Genomic DNA, 20,939 nt, shown 5'->3' on the forward strand with positions numbered 1-20,939 from the left:
CAGGACATAGAGGTATTTTTTGGAGGCTACTTTTTTAAAAATAGTGGAAGTTTTTGTACAACTTTGTGAAAATACTAAAAATCACTGAAGTGTGCACCGTGAAAAAGTGAATTGTATGTTATATGAATTATATCTCATTAGAAAATAAATTTAAGAAGAGGTTAAAGAGTCTACATATCTGGGTCTTTTCAGGGTTTGGAAAGTCACAGTTATTAATCATAAATACAAAATGACGGGATTAAATAAGCCTCAGACTACATAGGTCTAGTAAAATCATTCCTTTGAATAAGAGATCAATGTAAAGATCAGACTAATTGTGTGAACTTTCCTTTTTATACTGCAGTCTTAAATTAGCTGACAGCATAATAACAGATAAGGAAAGAAGCATTCACACTCTATCCCTCACAAGACAGTACAGATTCTTAAGGAATGAGTGCAATTTCAATATTTGTATCCTCTGAAGCTCATGTTGGAATTTATTCCCCAAGAGTAACTGTATTAAGAGGTGGGGCCTTTAAGAAGTGATTGGGACACAGGGCTGTTTCCTCATTAATGAAGTAATTCATTCATCAATTAATTGTTCAGTGGGTTAATGGCTTATCATGGTAGTGAGTTATCATGAAAGCAGATTTGTTCTAAGTGCCACTTTGGCTCTCAGTACACCTGTCTCACTCTGTGATACCTTTCATGATGTGATGGAGCACAAGGCTGTCACCAGAAGCTGACTAGATGCCAAGCCCTAAATACTAGACTTTATAGCCTGCAGAAATGTAATAAATAAATTTCTTTTATTTCTGAGTTACTCATTCTCAGGTATTGAGTCATAGCAACAGAAAATGGAATAAGAAAATGATCTAAAAGAAATCTGAATTTAATGACTAGCTTTAGACCAGTTTGGAAGTTGAATAAATAAGAAACTTACTAATTTCCCAGCATGAAATATATGCAAAATTGAATTTCACTGTTCAATCTTAAGAAAATAGTTGGACTCCTGTATTAGTCCATTTTGCCTCACTATAAAGGAATATCAGAGACTGGGTAATTTATGAAGAAAAAAGGTTTATTTTGGCCCACAGTTCTGCAGGCTACACCAGCATGGCACCAGTATCTGCATGGTTTCTGGTGAGGCCTCAGAAAGCTTACAATCATGGAAGAGGGCAAAGGGTAGCTAGTACATCACATGGTGAGTGACAGCAAGAGAGATGGGGAGAAATACTAGGCTCTTGTAAACAATCAGCTCTTGTACAAACTACAAAAGAATTCACTCATTACCATGAGATGATAGCAGGTTATTCATAAAGGATCAATCCCCATGACTCAAGCACACCCACTAGGCACCATCTCCAACACCGGGGATTACATTTCAACATGAAATTTGGAGGAGACAAACATCGGAACTATATCAGCTGCCATCTGTTTATAGGTAATAGGTGGGCTAGGGAAACCGTTGCTTCCTAAGGCAGACTTACCTATTCTTTTCCTTTCAAAATAGAACTATTAATTTTGATTATTTCATCCTTGTTCTACTATAATTAGGAGCACGGAGGACAGAAAACTGACTGTTTTAAAGTTCAAAGTTATTCAACCAAAAAGGAATTTTACATAAACTTAATGTAAGGACTATTTAACAACACCCAGGAATCCTGGGCTTTGAGCTGGAAGAGCTTGGAGTTAATGTTTCTTGGGGTGGAGTTGATTGTGCCTAATGTGTAGGGGAATTGAAGGAGCAAGTAAAATTTTTGATATCCAGATGGTGGACTGTGACAGTGACAGCCAGTGCTCACTAAATTCTCCATTTGTTCCCATGCATTTTCCAACTCTTGTGCTGTTAGACTGGGACTCAGAGTTGTCCTCAATAACAGACTACAAACAGATGTGATGTGTGTCACTTCAGAGAGATGGCAATTTAAAGCCGGCTTTGTGTGTCTCCTTTGACCTTCTCTGCTCTTGAGGTTACAGCGTGGAGGCCACATGCTCCAGATGGCATAAGGAATAATAGCTTTTACCTGCCCACGTGTGGCTTCGTGTGAGTGAAAAGTAAAGCTTTATTTTTGTAACATACTGAAATTTGTTTTCTTTTACTTTGACTAACTGACCTTTAATAACTTATTTAATTTTCTAAGCTTACAGTTTTCTCATGTAAAAGTTGGGATAGTGATCATACTTAACTAGCTACTGTTTTAAGGTTAAAAATAAATGTGTTAATGAGCATCTTCTAGGTCCTGGTACAAATCAAGCAACTAGTTAATATTAGCTCTCATCATTATTAAGATATTTGTATTATAGCAATTTACAAACTGAGTAGGCATAATATAAATCATACACATTAAAAAGTGCATATATAAATGAGAAATTATATTCCATGAAATGGAATAAGGTAGACTGATTCAGGAATTGCAGATAACTGGAAATTGTTAAGAAATACGTATTAGAATTTGATAGAAAAGTGGGTAACAGAATACATTTTTAATGGAGAATATAGAGTCCAGATGAAGTTAAAAGCGTAATTCCAAGTATCAAAACTTTTAATTCCTTTCACTATTACCTGTCAACCTAAAAACAAAAGAAAAGCTTGCAAGTTATATAATTACCTGGTTTGAAGAATGAGAAAAGCACTGAAAGAAGGTCAGTAAAGCGTAAAGGAAAAGGCTGGTTCTGGGCACGAGCTGGGTAGAGACACAACTGAGTTCCAAAGGCAGTGGGTGGGTGAGGGCAGGTGGCCATTTGACTCTCTGAAAATTTTTCACTCTCTGGAAATATTCACTTTTCTATGAGATGTAAATTCTTTTCTTCTACCCTTGATAAATTTACTTAAAATAATACCCATACAACATAAACTAACAACACGAACACTAAACTATTATTTTTTTTAATCAATGCCCTTATGCCAGAGGCAATTTAGACTAAGAAATAATTGTCAAAAATGGCAAGGCTTTTCTAAAGATGTCCCTGAAATTGAGAGTGGAATGGGCAACTACATATAGACAAACCACTTTCAGTATAAAAGTGAGCTACGGAGCCCTTTGATTTAAATTTTAAAAAGTAGATTTATTATGAAATATTTTTTCAAGGTGGGGTGTGGGTACAAGAGAATAGCGCATTCAATTAGGTGAGCATTAAAAATGACTCAATGGGCCAGGTGCAGTGGCTCATACCTGTAATCCCAACACTTTGGGAGGCCGAGGCAGGCAGATCACCAGAGTTCAGGATTTCGAGACCAGCCTGGCTAACATGGTGAAAATCCATCTCTATTAGAAATACAAAAATTAACAGGGCATGGTGGTGCGTGCCTGTAATTTGTTACTTGGGAGGCTGAGGCAGGAGAATTGCTTGAACCAGAGAGGAGGAGGTTGCAGTGAGCCCAGGTCGTGCCCCTGCACTCCAGCCTGGGCAGCAAAAGTGAAACTCCATCTCAAAAATAAATAAATAATAAATTTAAATAACTCAATTAAAACCCCCCTAAAAATATCTAACATGCTGATATTTTCTAGTCACTGATGACTCATTTAGCTGAAGCATTTGTATTGAAATATCCATTTATATGTTAGCCTTATTAATCAGATTAAGTATCAAAACAAGGAACCTAATACTGTGCCATACAGCAGAGTACCTGGCACATAGTAGGCATAAATTATTTTTGTGTTATTTTATTATTGAAGTCAACCTTGACGTTAAAATTTTTCCTTTATCTGAGCAAGGGAATTTGCAATTTGTTCTTCCCAAGGGCTTGAAATCCAATTACACTATACAGATCATTAAAAGTCACACATGATGTCCTAAGGCATAGAGAGTCGGAGTGTAATGAGAATTACACCCATTAAAAGTGCATATGAATTGGGAGGCCGTGTTACCTGTGTTTCGTTGTCAGGCCTTTTCATTTCCCTTTGGTATATGCCTTACACAATCCATCAATCAGGAGAATTAATGGCGTACCTAGCAATTTAGGCCATACGGAGATAATCAAGGCATCATAAATCGTGTTAGAGCAAATAAAGCCTACAAAATGGGACTGCTAGCACAGCAATCACATTTCAAAACTGCCTGCCTGCACTGGAAAATGTGTCAATGATGAAGAGCATAGGTGAAAACAGAAAATGTCAACTAGGGAAGAGTGTACTCACTCAGGAGCAGAGAGTGGAGTCGATGTTTGGGGTCTTCTGGGAGGAAAAGTAGGTCTGTATGTTACTGGCAGTGAATCCGTATGGGTCTGCAGCAACCTCAGTTCTTGCCTCCTCGGGTGTAAAAATTCCACTGAGGAGGCAGAACGCAGAAGGAGAGACCAAGGCAAGTTTTAGAGCAGGAGTGAAAGTTTATTAAAAGGCTTAAAGAGAAGGGAGGAAAGAAAATAGGGAGGAAAGAAAATAAAGCACAGTTGGAAGAGGGCCAGTGGGCACCTTGAGAGATAAAGTGCACTGTTTGACCTTTTGACTTACGGTTTTATATGCTGGCATACTTCCGGGGTCTTGCGTTCCCTCTCCCCTGAGTTCACTTGGGGTGGTCCGTCTGCATGCGCAGTGGCCTGCCAAAGTCTGGGAGGGGCTGCAGGTGCAGCGTGTTTACTGTATACTTGCTTCCTTGATGCATTCTTCCTTTGACAGCCAAATGTCCCTTGAAGGTCACGTAGCAGTTAAACACTACCATTTAGCCTCTCAGTGTGCACATTTGAGCCCACTAGTCCAGGTTCTGAGATAGTAATATTATTGGGAAGCTGCTTATCACCAGTTTCAGATGTTTCTGTTTATTGGGAGCCAGCCTTTCCCTGGCGCTAGTTAGGACCAATTATTATTTTAGCGAGGCAGTGTAACAACTGCCTGACCATCACCTGATGGTCACTAGACATTCCTGGTGGGCAGGAGCCCTCTCCTCCTCTGCTCATGTCTGACTAGCTACCTACTGTATTATATACAAAACACAGCTCTTAATGTTTAATACTTTGAGGTATTTCTCCAGATGAGACGTGAGCATCAAGGACCTTATCACCATGGGTAGAGTATACCTTTCCCTTCTGTGCCTTTATTTTAGGTTCATTCTCCTATCCTTCCTTGTGACACCCTCACTGAAGAAATGGCAGTTTCAGAGATACAACTTCCCAGCTTTCCTGATATCTAGGAGAAGGGGCAATCAAAGCCTGTACAGTACAAAGGGACCTGAGAAATCCTTCTTAAGACTTCCAGAGAAAATTATCTTTCCTGATAAAAGATAGGCAAGAGGAGAGTCATCCTTTGACCTTCTATCCTTGGATATTGTTCTGAAAAGATATATTGCCTGGGCAGCTGCAGTTATGTGAAGACAAAGCAGGGAACAAAAAACAGACCAAAGCAGAAGTATAACGGTGGGAGGAGACTGGGATTTGAGTCTGCCATTGATCTGTTAACTGCCCTGGAAACACCCACTTCAGGGCTCTTGTGATATGGGTCAATAATAGTTCCTATCATTTAAGCTAGTGTTTCTCAAACTTTAATGTGCACAACAATCACTTGGGGATCTTGTTAACATTCAGGTTCTGATTCAAGAAGGTCATGGTAGTGCCTTAGAGTGTATATATCTATCATCCCAGGTGATGTCCAATCTGTGCATATATTGAATCACAAGTATTTAAGCCATTTAAAATTTTGTATTCAGTTACCTGCAGCCAGAAGCACGCAAAATGACATCTTTGAACAGTGTGGGGAGGGGATTGAAAATTGAATCCAAAGACATGATGATACGATGATGAGCTTTAGGAACTTACTAGCTTAAAAAAATGCATGGATAAAACCATCATATGTAAGAGCTTTGAGATCATCAAGGTCTGACTTCAAATATTGGTTCTATCATTTACGTACAGTGTGGCTCTGTTGGAAAATTGTTTAATCTCTCTGAATCTTGATTTCTTTATCAGAGAACAATAGTATCTATCATATGTGGTTGGACTGAGGATTAGCTGAGCTTATGTAAAAAAGCATAGGTGTAGAATAAATGTGAGTTCCTTTTCTCTGGTGCTATTGGCTGGTTAGAAGTCTGCATTCTCAAGCTTCACACATGTCAAAGATAACTTCATTAAAATGGGGGTAGGTATGATAGAAATACAGTTGTGAGAATTGGCACAGAAATTTTCTTACTATACTGTTGTTATTAGAAGCCTTTGAGATTTATAACAGTCTATCATAAACTTAATTGGAAGTAATAATAAAAATTGTACTTTGATATGACTTATTTTCTTTTTAAAACCTGTCTGCCTTGTTTATGGTGAGAGATTTTTTTTCCAAATTCACAGACTCTCCTCAACAACTGCTGGACTATTGCTAAATGAAGTAAAAGTGTTGTTAGCAGATCTGATCAGTGGTAAACCAAATCCATTTCTACAGTAGAACAGTGGGAGGTAATGGGATTTTCCTGTGTCAGATTGCAAATAGAAGTGTGGGTGTCTGCTATGACTTGAAATGTTGTGACATGCTTTGTGTATTTCGTAGGGTTTGAAAACTACATGAGGCTTTCATGTTTACAAGTCTGGGTGTTTTGAACAATTCAATGTCTCTGCAGTATATGGATGCGTCTCCGAATGATTCTGCAGTATTTTTGGTATAATGCCCAAGCAAGGAGATTTACTAATGTCTTCCAAGCATATAATCATGGTCTTCTGAGTAAGGGTTTCCATGCACAGGAAGAACTCTTACATATCTTCAATGGAAAGAGAAAACATGTTTTGATGTTACATATGTCCTCTTGTCATCAGGGAATTCATGTATCTTCAAACATTCCACAATGGTAAAATGGTTTGTCCATTACCTTTCAGTATCATTGCTATCATATTACTCTAAAACAAATTTGGAACTGTGTGTTTAAATATTCAGAATCTTTTCTCACAGGGTGTCAATGACTGAGAACATGAACTTCTAAGTTGGCTGGTGCTGGGTTTTAGTCTTTTTACTTACTACTTACATAAATTTGGACCAGTTATATGCTTCTCTAAAACTCAATTTCTTTATCTGTAAAATGGGACACATAATACCTCCTTAGGGCATTTTGAGAAGATTCAATTTGATAGTGCATGTAGAGTATTTATCAGAGATTTAGCACTTAGTAAGGGTCCAATACATTTTCATTAGAAAGAGTTCATTCAAACCTGAAAATAAACCACTTATTTATTCTATTTCTTCCTCCTATAATATTCACAGTGATAATTACTTGTGGAGGAGAGAAATAGTTTCCAGAAAGCAGTCTAAGACAACTAGCACACCTGCAATTAATTTTGGAAAGTGATCCTAGGGAATAGGAGGAAGGAACTTAAAAGGGTAAAATGGGGAAGAGGAAAATAGAAGGGTATGCACCTGTGAGCTTCTGGGGCCCACAGAGCCTTCCATGGACCATGTAGCATATCTGAGGGAAAGCTTAGTTACCTGCTACAGTCTTTCATTCGTTGTGTTTTAGTGGGTTGCTAACGCCCTCACATAGGTTTGCGTATGTAAGTGATTCGACTCTTGGTTCTAGGAAGTAGCCAGAATTAGTATCAGAGAATCTCCAGAAGAGAAAGTGAGATGAGCACAGCTGAGAGTTCAGATTGTATTCATACAATGTTGGTTGCTGCACGATGTGAAGGTGGTCAGAGAACATGAGGAGGCACACAGGAGGTATTTCATATATAATTCCTCATAAAAGCCATATGTTGTCACTGATTCTAGAGACTTGAGAGCAATTCAGTCCCAGGTACTTCTGTTTCAAAGCCCAACATTTGAAGGACAATGACTTAAGTCATTGTCTATATGGTAAAGCCCAATGTCTAAGTCACCTCACTGTAACAGATCTACAACAGACATCTGTAAGATCCCCAATAGTGATTTTTATGCTAAACACCCAAGTAAAAAGGCACATTTTCAGAGTGAACTGACACCCATCTTTTGAAGAGTGTCTCCTTTCATTAGCTCTATCAGGAAACACAAATAGATGAGAATAGCCTTCTTAGTCTGAGTATTTGGAGATCTTAATGAAGGCAATGAAAGTGAACACTTTTCTCTTTCAAAAGCATTTCGAGAGTTTGTTTATCTCTGTGGATGATTTAACATTGCTTACCTACTTTATTATAGAATTTAATATATTGATTTTTTTCTTTAACATTAAAAAAGTGATAACACTTGAAAAGCATGCTATTGGAGTCCTAGGAAACTCTAGCAATGCATAAATATCTATAAAATAGTGGGATTATGACCAAGGTTAAATGTCTAAAGGGGAAAATCCAATTACATAATTCCTTTAATATTTGGTGATTATGTGTTGGTGAGCATTTCCTTTACTGAAAATGACCCTGTCATTAAAACTCTAAGAATCACAGTGATAAAAATTTTCTACATTCCTACTAAGCAATATGCTTTAGCTTGAGGTCTCTAGCATTTAAGGGGAAAATGGGTTCCAGACAAATGTCTTTCACATTAGAAACTGTATTAAATTAATTGAAAAATAGATAAACATTGATAATAATAAAACAAGAGAAATGATGACAGTAAAAGGCAAATACTTTTTAAAATGATACGCAAATACACATTCAATAAAACCACGTTTCAGACAACATAATCATTTGCATCATAAAAAACTCTAGTGGTTCAAATTTAAAATATTAAAAAGCTTCAGTTGGATTTCAAATTAGCCTAAAAAGAAATTTCCATCTTAATAAAATAGGCAAAACTTTTCTTTTAAATTTACAACTTATTTTGTTAAAAAATGTGTTCACTATTCTTGAAAAAGACCTAAAATGTGTCTTTCAGAAGAGAAAGCCTTTCTCATTTTAAATTGAATCCAATGGAGCATGGAAGACACAATTCCAAAGCATCCAGGAAAAAAGTGGAATACCCAATCAATGATTCACATGTTCCCAAATACCCAGAATTTGGGGTTGATCCTTCAACAAAATAGCAGGGTGACTGAGTGATTCCTTGATATTTGAAAGTTTCTTCCTGATGCCATAAGTTACGATAATTCAGTCTGTTCTAAGGACTTTTTTTAAACCATAAAACTGCAGTATCCCTGCCTAGATTTATTTGAACTTCTGAGCTTGATTACAGACTTTTAGATGTCTTCTGGAAGCTCCCTTAAGTGAGGTGAGAGGTACTCTGACTTTAGTCACCAAAGTTAATGTTCTCATCACTTAAATTGACTTAATACAGTCAAGTTTATTTTACACTGTCAGTTACTTACTACTGCAAGTCAACACAGCATAGGAATTGATGCATTTTGTGCCTTCAATTCAAATTAAATAGCAAACACTGCTGTTCATAAAGTTTTTGGCCAATTAATAAAAAATATTTCATTTCTAATTCTCACCAAACAGATTGAAATTAAACAGTAACAGATGAACTGGGCAGGCATGGAATACTAAATAGTAACTGGCAAATGAAATAATCCAGCTATTTGCTTTTACAATGAAAATGAGAACTGATTCTGCACTGAGAGATAGAAGTAAAAGGACCAACAGTTTTTTAAAAAAAGCCTTCTCCACCAAAAGAGCAAAATAGCACTCAGTGGCATTGCATTGTTAACAAAATGTCTTTATCAGAAACTATAATTTAATATTTAAGTATCTAATTTACATGTGACAAGGTATCATATTCAAAAAATTAAAGGCAACTAGAAAACTATTAACCACTAAAAACAATACTGAACACAACCCAAACATTTATAGGAAAGCAATAGCTAGAATTTGAATTGGAAAAAATGTTTCATCATATTTGGCTCATTAAACAAAGCATCCATTATAGCTTGGAAAAGAGCATCTCTTCTAATTCATCAAAAGTTTACCCTTTATAGCATCAATAACATTTAAAGATAGTTTCATTAACTGTATATGCACACGTGTGTATATATACTGTAAAACATACACTTGTGTGTTCATTTAAAGACATTGTATCTACCGATAACTGGCTGAATTTTGGAAGGTGCTGAAATCCACATTTCTACATGTCCTTTGACCCATTTAATAATGTCTTTTAAAAACAGAAATTACATAAAATACTCCGTTTTTTATTAACTGAATATTTTCTTAAGCATAATAATAAACAATGAAAGAATTGCACTTATTATAAAGGTACAGTAAAGTGTTAGATTGCAGCTCAGCCATGAAAGATCAGGGACTGTAGGACTGATGATAAATTGTGCATTATATGCAAAGATGATGGTGGCCAGTGAAATTAAAATGAGAGCAACTAGTTACAGAACAAACAGAGGGGATAACAGAAGAAAACATGCACTACTCCTATTTTAATGCAAAACTAATTTCTCCCAGGAAACCAACCCTTTGACCTTTCTTATACAAAGAAACAGGTTCTGCACCCCTGGCAACACAGTAGACTTGGACTTCTGTATTCAATGCTAGTTCACTGTCTCTGAGTGTGCTGCTCCAGTGTCATCTCCAAAAGCTGCCCTTGAAATTCTGGAGCAACTACAATGTTACAGTCTCTTTGTCAGGTTTCATTGAGCCTCAATATTCCCTTCAGTTCTGTATAAATATAGTCCATTATTCATCCTCTTCTGGTTCCTGTGGTAACACAGATATTTCTTCCTTCAAACAATCACTGAAGAATTTGAGGATTGTGCTGTAGAGATGATACTTGCTCTTCTCAGAAACGTTATGACCTTCATCTGGGTAGACCTAAGATATTGAGGGGAAAGAAGATTTCAAATTATCAAAGAAGCTATTGTCCCTCACATTCACTTTCTGAGCCCCAGTGGCATGGAAACTTCGAATAATAATAACTGACCAAAATCTCACCTAATTCAACTCTAAGTTCTTCATGCTAAGCTTTAAAAAAAAAGTAATCACATCAACTAATATTTGACACAATTTTTTGGTATTTAAATTAGAATGTATTGGCCATTAAAGGTAGATGTTTTCATGCTTATGTTTATTAAGATGGACTTAACCTTGCCCTCAGCTTGACTAAACTTTGGACAGTTTCTTTTTGACTACAGCCTTTATCCCCTTTGTCTCCTTTTTAGGAGTATTTACTTAAAAAAAATTTCTAGCTCTTTATTTAAAGATCATTGAGTTCAGTCTCTGGCTTCTTTGCAGTAGTTTTTCATTGTCTTCCTTGCCTGTTTAACGTTGTCTGGTGCAATTATTACTTTGACAATGCCCTTTCCAATGTAAACAAAATTGTTACTGTTTCTAAAATACAAATAAAAAAATACCAATGTTGTCCCATCAATGCCTGAGTACAAAGTTTTAAATGGTGCCTCATTACCCTTTCCATAAAACTCCATACTCCTCACTGTGCTCTGGTCATGCTTATGGAATGACCTGATATCTGTTTATCTGTATATCTTCATCTTTCATCATCCTAAGCCTGGTACTATGTGTTTTAGACAGGTTGAACTATTTTTGGTTCTTCTGAATGCGGAGAAATTAAAATGACTATTTTCTTTTCTTTCTATGACTCCTTTATCAGACTGGAAGCTCCTTGATAGTGTAAAGTATGTCTTGTCACTCATAAAGCAGAGTGACCACTGTAAAGTCATTGATAAATATATATTAAACATATGAATGCACAGATGTAAATGGTAATGAAAATGGCCTTTTAGCCTCTCTTCTTTTCTTCTAATAGTTCCCCAAACATTTTTTATCCACTATTTATTGTGAGAATTATTGGAAGTGAAGAAAAGAAAAAAGAGACAAGAAAGGAAATAGAAACTTGCTATTTTTAAAAGAATTCAATATTTGGGATATGAATAAGTCTGAGATGAAAATGACAATTAGAAAGGATTCATGCAATTTACTTTTAAAGCATCAGCTGATCCACATTCTCAGTGCAATTAGGAACAAAAAACACAATCTTTGGTACCTAAAAAACATATTTAAAATAATAGTATGGAGAATGGAATAATAGAGAAGCTGTGATGTATATCTCACCAGTGAAAAAACGTGACAAGAAAACACATTCTTCTAAAAAAGTAGCTTACCTGCATAGTGTAATTCACTCCAGCTTTTATTAGGTGCTTAATTAATTCTGCTGAGTGTTGGAAATGAACTTTTGCTGCAATAAATCATATTATGATATTTGAAGAAACACATTTCTTGTAACAGAACTTTTTCAGACTATTTTTCAAAGAGATTTTATTTTATATATTGCATATTTAAAAGACTTATATCTGGTTTTAGGTAGAAAGATTTTGAAGATTACTAGTTTTTTGAAGATGACTAATTTTGAAGATTACTAGGCCACAGTCTCAGTTGGATACTGGCATTCTGCTTTATTATTCAAAATAAAAAAGAATACCCCATACTGAAAAAACAGAATACACATCTCACTATACAAAGGTTAACTATTTAAAATAGAGCATACTGGTTACTCTTGCTTTCTTATCTTCCTTCTGCCTGAACCTAAGATCCAAAATGCTGAAGTAAGCAGCCCAACAGCCCTGGATTTGGTAGCTATGAAGATCTGGTGCACTCCAATCTCTTTCTGCTGCAGTTTGTTCACATTCTGTCGGGGCTGTTCATTCTTGTAGTTTGTATATCTTCAAATTTCTGTAACTAATGTTTAAGGCAACTTTTTTTTTGAGACAGAGTCTCACTCTGTCACCCAGGCTGGAGTGTAGCTGCATGATCTCGGCTCACTGTAACCTCTGCCTCCCTTGTTCAAGTGATTCTCCTGCCTTAGCCTCCTGAGTAGCTGGGATTACAGGCGTGTGCCACCACGGCTGGCTAATTTTTGTATTTCTAGTAGAGATGGGGTTTTACCATGTTGGTCAGGCTAGTCTCGAACTCCTGACCTCGTAAGCTGCCTGCCTCGGTCTCCCAAAGTGCTGGGATTACAGGCATAAGACACCGTGGCCGCCCTAAGCTAACATTTTTAATTGTCACTGCAAAACTAGGGCAGCCTTATCAGTAGTTTAAGCTTCTTTAATGCTCTAACTCTAGAATGCTGAACAATGAGACTACACAGCAGAGAATGTAAAATGGGAATCATTTAAACCTATTAAAAAATAGATAGTAAAGATCTTTTTCAACATCTTCTTATGGCACTTAATGGGAAAATGACCTTGTCATTGCTACATAAGTACAAACTGCTCTATAAATGTAAGCTTCTAGAAATGCTAATTAATAAGGTCGATGACAGAGGTAATGTGATCCCTTATTTCTCTGTATGGATACAGCTGAAAATAAATGTGCAAATGGATTTTTCTGATAAGATTTTTTTCTGCTTTTTTTAGTGCAAAGTCCAGTGATATTTGTTGCCATTTGTCTGTTTACTATAGCTAAAAGGAAACATTACAGGTTTGACTGTTTGATTGAATTGATTTGCTGGTAATTTTTGAAGATAATATTAATAATAGTGGTGTTATGTCATACTAAGCACCTATAATTCACCAGGCCCATATGGGTTGTGTGGTGTGTGTATGTGTGTGCCTGTGCCTGTGAGTGCTTGTGTGTGTGTGCTCTTGCACATTCGCAGGTGCATTTTCTCTGAAGTGACTAGGGCTGAACCTCTGCTTGTATTTTATCAGACGGATGAAGCGCCAGGTCTGTGACTGAGTGAGTCATATAGAACAATGTGATTTAGCCTTATAGCTACAAGATATTGACAGAGAAATTTGAAATAGTGCTAATATATTAGTCCAGTGTTATGGGTAGACACGTAAAATAATTTAACCTTGAATATAATTTATTCACATGACTAAGGCTTCAGAGCACAGTGAATAAAAGGCTCAATACATGGATTCAAATTTCCTTCCTACTAATCAATTGTGTCTACACTTTTAAGCAAGTTATATCTCATTTTCTAATATTTATTTTCCCAATCTGTTAAATAACATAATAATACCTACTATTCAGTGTTTGTGAGAAGTCCAAATGAGACATTAAATGCTTTTTTAGCACATTTTCTGACATACAATGAGTACTTAATTGCTATTTATTTTTATTAATGGTTGATATATATGTAGGGTCTTAATACGTTAGAACAACATCCAAATGTCCTTCAAAATGTTTATGCTCTCTTCCATCATGTTTCACCCAACACTGGTATTGTAACACATATATCTTTCTTTAATAGACTATTAATACTATAATTGTTTCGAATTTTCAGATAAGCTGCAAAGACAGTACAGAGTTCTTGGATACCCATTCTCCAATTTTCCCCATTGTTAATATCTTACATTATTATATACTTTGTCACAAATAGAAACTAACACTCATATACTACCATTAACTAAACCCACTTTATTTGGGGTCCACTAGTTTTTGTTGTTGCTGTTCTTGTTTTCTTGTGTTCTCTTTCTGCTCCAGGGTTCCATTCAGTATCCCACATCATATTTAGACATCATGTCTTTTTAACTTCCTCTGGTCTATGTGCGTTTCTAAGACTTTCTTTGTTTTTGATTACCCCAACAGTTCTGAAAAGTACTGGCTGGGAGTCTGATAGAATTTTCCTCACGTGGGTCTGTCTGATGTTTTCCTCATGGTTAGACTGGAGCTATGTATGGGCTTGGAGTACTAAACCATGGCGGTAAAATGCCATTCCCACTACATCATGTCAAGGGCATTTAATAACAGTAACAACATGACTTATCACTGTTGATGTGATGTTTGTCAAATTTTTCCACTGGAAAGTTCCTCTTTCTCTCTTTTTCCATATCCTTAAAGCAAATTATTCAGTGGAACCCACCGTAAAGAGGAAGGAGTTTAGTTCAAGATTTAGGAAATACTGATTCAAGACTTTGACTTTCTTGGCTCACTTGTCAGATGGCCTTGGATAAATATGTTTCGTTTTTGAAATTGATTTTTCTCATCCATGAATGGAGCTATAAATATTCAGCCTTCTGTTGTAGAGTATCACAGAGGATAATAAAATATAGATTCTTTGGTCCCTAGGAGTGTCATGCAAATATAAAATGATATTATTTATTACTACTAACATCAATCACATTTACCTCCAAGGTTGATGAAAAAAATGACAGATGGTATGAAAGTGCCTTTTTAAAGTTTTTAAGTTCATTAAGTGGGTAACCTCATTAGAATTTCATGTCAGTGCTTGCATTTTTGATTTCTGTTTTCCAGGTTGGTTTCCATTTTAGGTGTGCTGTGTAACACTGTAGCCCTAGTTGCTAGCCACAACTGCCTTTTTAAATTAAAATTAAATAAAATCATTTCAGTTCCTCCGTCACACAAAACACAGTATGGCCACAAGTAGCCAGTGACTATTGTATTCAGCAGCATTGATAAGTATTTCCATCATTACAGGGAGTTTGATTAGATAATGCTGCCATTTGAGGCATAACTTCCTCTCCTCTTATTTCTGAATTCTTTTTTCCCACCTCCTATCATGTATCTGATTCTTTGTGCGACGCTCTGCTCTCTTCTTCAGATGGTTTACAGGGCTTCCTGTAAGCAAGTCCTTAGATGTATGCCTTTGTAAAAGGTCATACCCTATCAAACAGCAGCAGCAAGTATAATACTTACTGTCAGCAGTTCCATGAATTATTAATATATTTTCTTCTTTCAAGCCATGAATATTATGTAGCACACTGGCTGCCTATAAAGGAAAATAGAAATATCTGTATCTATAGATCTAAACAAGCAATTTTAACTGAATTTTTAGAACAAAAATACTCTTCTTTCTTTGATATTTTTAAAATAGTTACCTGGTAAGTGCTCTCTTCCTTAGATGGCATCCCAAGGTATCTTTCAGAGAAAGCTGAGGCTGTGACCCAAGAAAACAGATATTTAAGAACAAACTAAAAACTATTTGAGTAGCATATTTCATTATTTAATTTTTCATTTTACATTTAATTGTCATGCTTTAGTAAAATCAACTGAATCAGGAAAATAAACAGCTCAAAACAGGTTCTAATAACATGATAAATGAGCTCAATTGAGCTATTCTGCATTGGGCTCTTGTTTTCTACAAATCAATGCATTATATTAGGTATAACGTACAAGTACTCACCATACAATTTCAAGTCTGTGATAGGTGCAAGCACCGATCCACATTTAAAAAGCTTTTCATCTGATTTTAAGATCATTGATGCAATATAGCCACCATAACCCTAGGAAGGGAAAAAAAATATATATATATAACACATACATTGTGTATATGTATACACACACACACACATATATATATATATAACAATTGTCCTTGGAGATATTTTTAGCTTTTGATCAATGTTTGGTACTGTGCACCATATCAGAATGTTTCATATTTGGAAAAAAAATGCTAAAATCGTTTTGTGCAATTAAAATTTTTGAACATTTAACTTATTATATAACAACTGTTTTAATATTTGTTCCATGATTTCATACTATACATCTGGAAATTGCCTCAAATAATTTGACGTTAGGGAAATAAAGCACTTATAAAATCACATATAATTTTCTACTAATTTAATATTTAATAAAATATTGAAATAATGATTATGTAGAATTAAGAAATAAGAATGAAATTTTGAAAATATATCACCAAAAATATAGGTTCTGTTTTAGCATCTTATAGGGTTCAGAACATGTCACCCCAAAATAAGACTGTGATCTGACTGTTTCACCCCAAATATGCTTCTCTGGCTAGGGTTATTTTGAGCTAGATATTTTGAGAAACTGCAGACATGGAAAAAGCACTAAAAGCTGGAAGTTGCCCTTTTGTAAGATAAATTTATGTCTATAAAGGAGGAAATTTATAGAAATTTATAGTTTTAAGACTTGATCTCGCTCTGTCACTCAGGCTGAAGTATATGGCACAATCTCTGCTCACTGCAAACTCTGCCTCCTGGGCTCAAGCAGTCTTCCTACCTCAGCCTCCTAAGTAGCTGGGAGCACACTTGATTATGTCATCATACCTGGCTAATGTATGTGTTGTACAGGTAGGTTTTGCCATGTTGTCCGGGCTGGTCTTATACTCCTGGGCTCAAGAGATCCACCCACCTGGGCCTCCCAAAGTGCTGGGATTACAGGTGTGAGCCAACAGCCCAGCTGAGAATAAATTTTAATTGCTCACCTTCCTCTCAACCATTTTTTATGCATTCACAGAATGCAAGAGTATATCATGAAAGAGTTTTTGGAAAATCTACTACAGAAGAGGGCAAAAAATAAGATATAAGTTCTAGGTAGACATAAGATCATGCTTTCAACTTTCAAAACAACACATATCCTCAGGCAGAGTAAAAAATGGGGAATCACCACATTGTATTAAATTAGAGGCTATTTTTCATTTAATATAGATCAAAAACTTTCCTTCATCAATGTAGGCTGTTCTGATTGTGCACTTTATTGGTCTCTCAGTGATCAGGTTTTGTTATTCATTAAAATTATTTTGTCCTTCCCATTTCCCAAGCATTTTAGCATTACTTACAAAATTTTAACAAATAGATATTATTATTTTAAAATTTAATTTAGGAGATCTAAAATATAGGAATGTTTCCTTAGAATTTTCCTTCTTAAAAGAAACAGACCCATGATGTAGGAAACTACGTTCAATCGACAGAAGGACTTGGAGAAGCAGAGGTGGGGTTTGCAATGCCATCAACTCAAAATTTATGTTTGCAGTGGCCCTAGGTTTTCAGATCATCTTTAAGTGACTTTATGAATATAGTAAAAGGGATACGCTGACAGACTGGAATTTAAAAAGAGGTGATTTGTGTGAACTTACACTTCCGTAATTCTTTCTGAAGCACTTCACTTGTGATACACAAGTGAATGAATTTGAAATAAAAAATTTTATAAATACAAGACAAATTTTATTACACTTTATTATTTTGCTTTAAAACTGTGAATTTGCTTAACATAATCATTCACACTTTACCACAATACTTATAATCCTGCCTTGAAGTAGAATCTTAATCCTGCCTGAAGGAGGATCTTAATTCTACAGATTATGTACACTGAAACTTTAAATCTTAGAAGTGACTCAAGCTGGTCTCAAACACTGAGAGGCCCTCCCTCAATTGAAAACATACAAAACTTTAAATAAAAATAATTACCTCCCTAAGAAAAGCTTTAAGAAGCTTTCGTATTCATTCACATTTTTAAACTTCTTTTATTTTCGCCAGATATCCACAGTTCTTATCTCTTTACATTGCCTTCTCTTAGTTCAAACATGATCTCCTAGTGACGCCTTTTCTGAGCTCCAATCTAAATTTGTCACATTATCTCTAATCCTGGCCTCCTTATTTATCTCTCTTCTTTATTTTTTGGAATCAAGCTCTCACCATCTGACATTTTATCTTTTACCAATTATGTTTAGTTTACGTGTTTTCCATCTAGCTCTCCTCACTGAACTAACTTCAATAAAGAAAGGCTTTTCTGGCCTGGCACTGTGGCCCAGGCCTGTAATCCCAGAACTTTGGGAGGCTGAGGCGGGCAGATCATGAGGTCAGGTTTGAGACCAGCATGGCCAACATGGTGACACCCCATCTCTACTAAAACACAAAAAACAGCCGGGTGTAGCGGCGGGCACCTGTAATCCCAGCTACTTGGGAGGCTGAGGCAGGAGAGAACTGCTTGAACCTGGGAGGTGGAGGTTGCAGGCAGTGAGCCAAGATCGAGCCACTGCACTCCAGCCTGAGTGACAGAGTGAGACTCCATCTCAAAAAAGACTTTTCTTCTGTTCTTTGACCACTGTATGTTCAACACTTCAAAAAAGTGCTGGGCACACAGTGCATACTCAATAACGTTTGTTGGATGAATTTTTTTTTTTTTTTTGGCCTGGTAATCACAGTGATATCAATTCTAAAAAATAATGTTTGTAAGAAAATTAATTTCAGTTCTTCTAATAATTTTTATTTTTGAGACGGAGTTTCATTCTTGTTGCCCAGGCTGGAGTGTAATGGTGTGATCTCAGCTCACTGCAACCTCCACCTCATGGGTTCAAGTGATTCTCCTGCCTCAGCCTCTAGAATAGCTGGGATTATAAGTGCCTGCCACCATCCCTAGCTAATTTTTGTGCTTTTTAAATACAGACGGGGTTTCACGCTGTTGGCCAGGCTGGTCTCGAGCTCCTGACCTCAGGTGATCCACTCGCCTTCACCTCCAAAACTGCTTGGATTACAGGTATGAACCACCACACCTGGCCATGATTAATATGATGAATGTTTTTAAAAAAGCTATGTCAATAAAAGTTTGCTTCTAAGAGTTTTTTAATATTTAGCACTTACACATAATTCTTAAAAGAAAAAAATTTAAAATTATTATATATTAAATGAGGTTAGGTTAGGTCCTGAAGATAATTATTCAAACTAAAGTGGCTTAATGTCTTCAATCAAGTAATACCCATAATTACTAAGTAATAAACACATGGCCAGTTAAAAGCTACATATGCTATTAACATAACCTTTCCATTATGCCAACAAGCCAGTTAGAAAATAACCCTGAGAAAATGACACCATTTACAATAAAAATTAAAACACACAAATTATAAGCAATACTTGGAAATAAAAACAGCAGGAAAGAGATTTTGCCTATTTTAAGTAAACTATATAAAATTCTACTAGGAAAAATAAAAATAAAATTAAAGAAACATACTATGCATATTGTCTGACTCAGATGAAAGCTACATCTTGTGACTATTTTAATTCTTCTTAAATTATTATAACAGTAGAAACAAATTTTAATTAAAAAATTCCAGTTGAATATTTTGGGAGAATTTGAAAAACCAAAGATAATAAGACAGGTGAGCCAAGAATATTTTCAAAGAGAGAAGTAAAAAGTGGAAATTGCCTTTAACAATATTAAACTGAATTATAATGAAGCATGTTATAATTAAAAGTCTGTAAGATTAGCATAAGAACAGAAAGACAGAATACAATAGAAATAAACCCAGAAATAAATGAGAACTTAATACTTAGTTGCTATCACTGTCAAGGGTGTTGATTTAACCAGTGGAGCTGGGGAAACTGGCTGGTTATTTGAAACTATGTAAGTAAATTCTCACCATACATCACAAGTGCTATGTATCTCTCTCATCTCTATTAAACTTGGATAAATAAAGAGAAAACATAATAAATACTCATTTAGCTTTTTGATAGAAACAGGACATCTAAATAATAAAATCCCTGGAAGAAATTACCAAAGAAAGCATTTGAGAAGAGTTTGCCAAGTTTTAGAACTTCAGTTTTTTGGTTCATCATATGCAAATATTAACAAAAAATCAAGAAACTAAGGAAATCTTTTAAACAATTGTGAACAGAGACTGCCATGTTTAATACAGCAGAACCTCAGTATGTCAACAAGGAAACAAATATATATGTTCATATATACCAGAAGCCAACATAAACTAAGCATATATAATAGGTAAATGGGCCATCCAAAAAGAGACATATAAAATGGATAATATAAAATTTATTTTATTTAACAATTTATAATTCTAATGTGATAAAGCAATATAAATGAGACATACCCACCTACATGAAATGACTAAAAATATACACAAAATATATAAAGTAGAAGTTCTTAGGACATTGGACATTCAGCAATGAAGGACACTGATCCCTGAATGATGAAAACAAACACATCAATCCTAGGATTGTTACAGTTTGCTACTTTGAAGAGTGAAGATGAGGTATAGTAGAACAAACTAACTGAATGGAACATTCAAAGAAATACGTGCTTTTTTTTTTTTTTTTTTACAAAAAATTTAATAGCATATTAAATTAATAGTCAGCTTGGAGAAAACATCAAGTAGCCCAATCTACATGTATTTATAATCCCTGAAAAGTTAAACAACAAAAAATATTTGAAATAATTATAACTAAATAATTTCCAAATTTGTTAAAAATGTTTAACCCAGTAAAGAAATTCAATATGCAGAAGCAAAAGACATATGAAGAAAAGTATATCAAGGCATATCACAATGAAATTCACTAAAATAAGTCATAAAGAGAAATTATTAAAAGCATCTAGAGAGAAAAGACACAATGTATATAGAGGGACAAAATTAAGAATGATGGCATATTCTTATTGAAAAAAAAATCATTATTCAGGA

At 35.3% G+C, this 20,939-nt stretch overlaps 1 protein-coding gene across 3 annotated transcripts in view; it reads right to left on the reverse strand.

Annotated features, from left to right (window-relative positions):
- Nucleotides 1–8,471: 8,471 nt before the first annotated feature.
- DPP10 (dipeptidyl peptidase like 10) overlaps nucleotides 8,472–20,939 on the reverse strand; it is a 1,448,345-nt gene continuing 1,435,877 nt past the window's right edge. For all 3 annotated transcript variants that reach the window (XM_017536067.2, XM_017536066.2, XM_017536068.2), the window contains exons 22-26: nucleotides 15,915–16,014; nucleotides 15,610–15,668; nucleotides 15,428–15,500; nucleotides 11,926–11,999; nucleotides 8,472–10,618 (exon numbers count right to left, since the gene is read on the reverse strand). In XM_017536067.2, the coding sequence (XP_017391556.1) occupies nucleotides 10,484–10,618; nucleotides 11,926–11,999; nucleotides 15,428–15,500; nucleotides 15,610–15,668; nucleotides 15,915–16,014 (441 nt within the window). In that variant the 3' untranslated portion in view covers nucleotides 8,472–10,483. The remainder of the gene's footprint in view (nucleotides 10,619–11,925; nucleotides 12,000–15,427; nucleotides 15,501–15,609; nucleotides 15,669–15,914; nucleotides 16,015–20,939) is intronic.

This window comes from Cebus imitator, unplaced genomic scaffold (genome assembly GCF_001604975.1).
Source record: "Cebus imitator isolate Cc_AM_T3 unplaced genomic scaffold, Cebus_imitator-1.0 Scaffold95, whole genome shotgun sequence".
Classification (NCBI taxonomy): Eukaryota; Metazoa; Chordata; class Mammalia; order Primates; family Cebidae; genus Cebus; species Cebus imitator.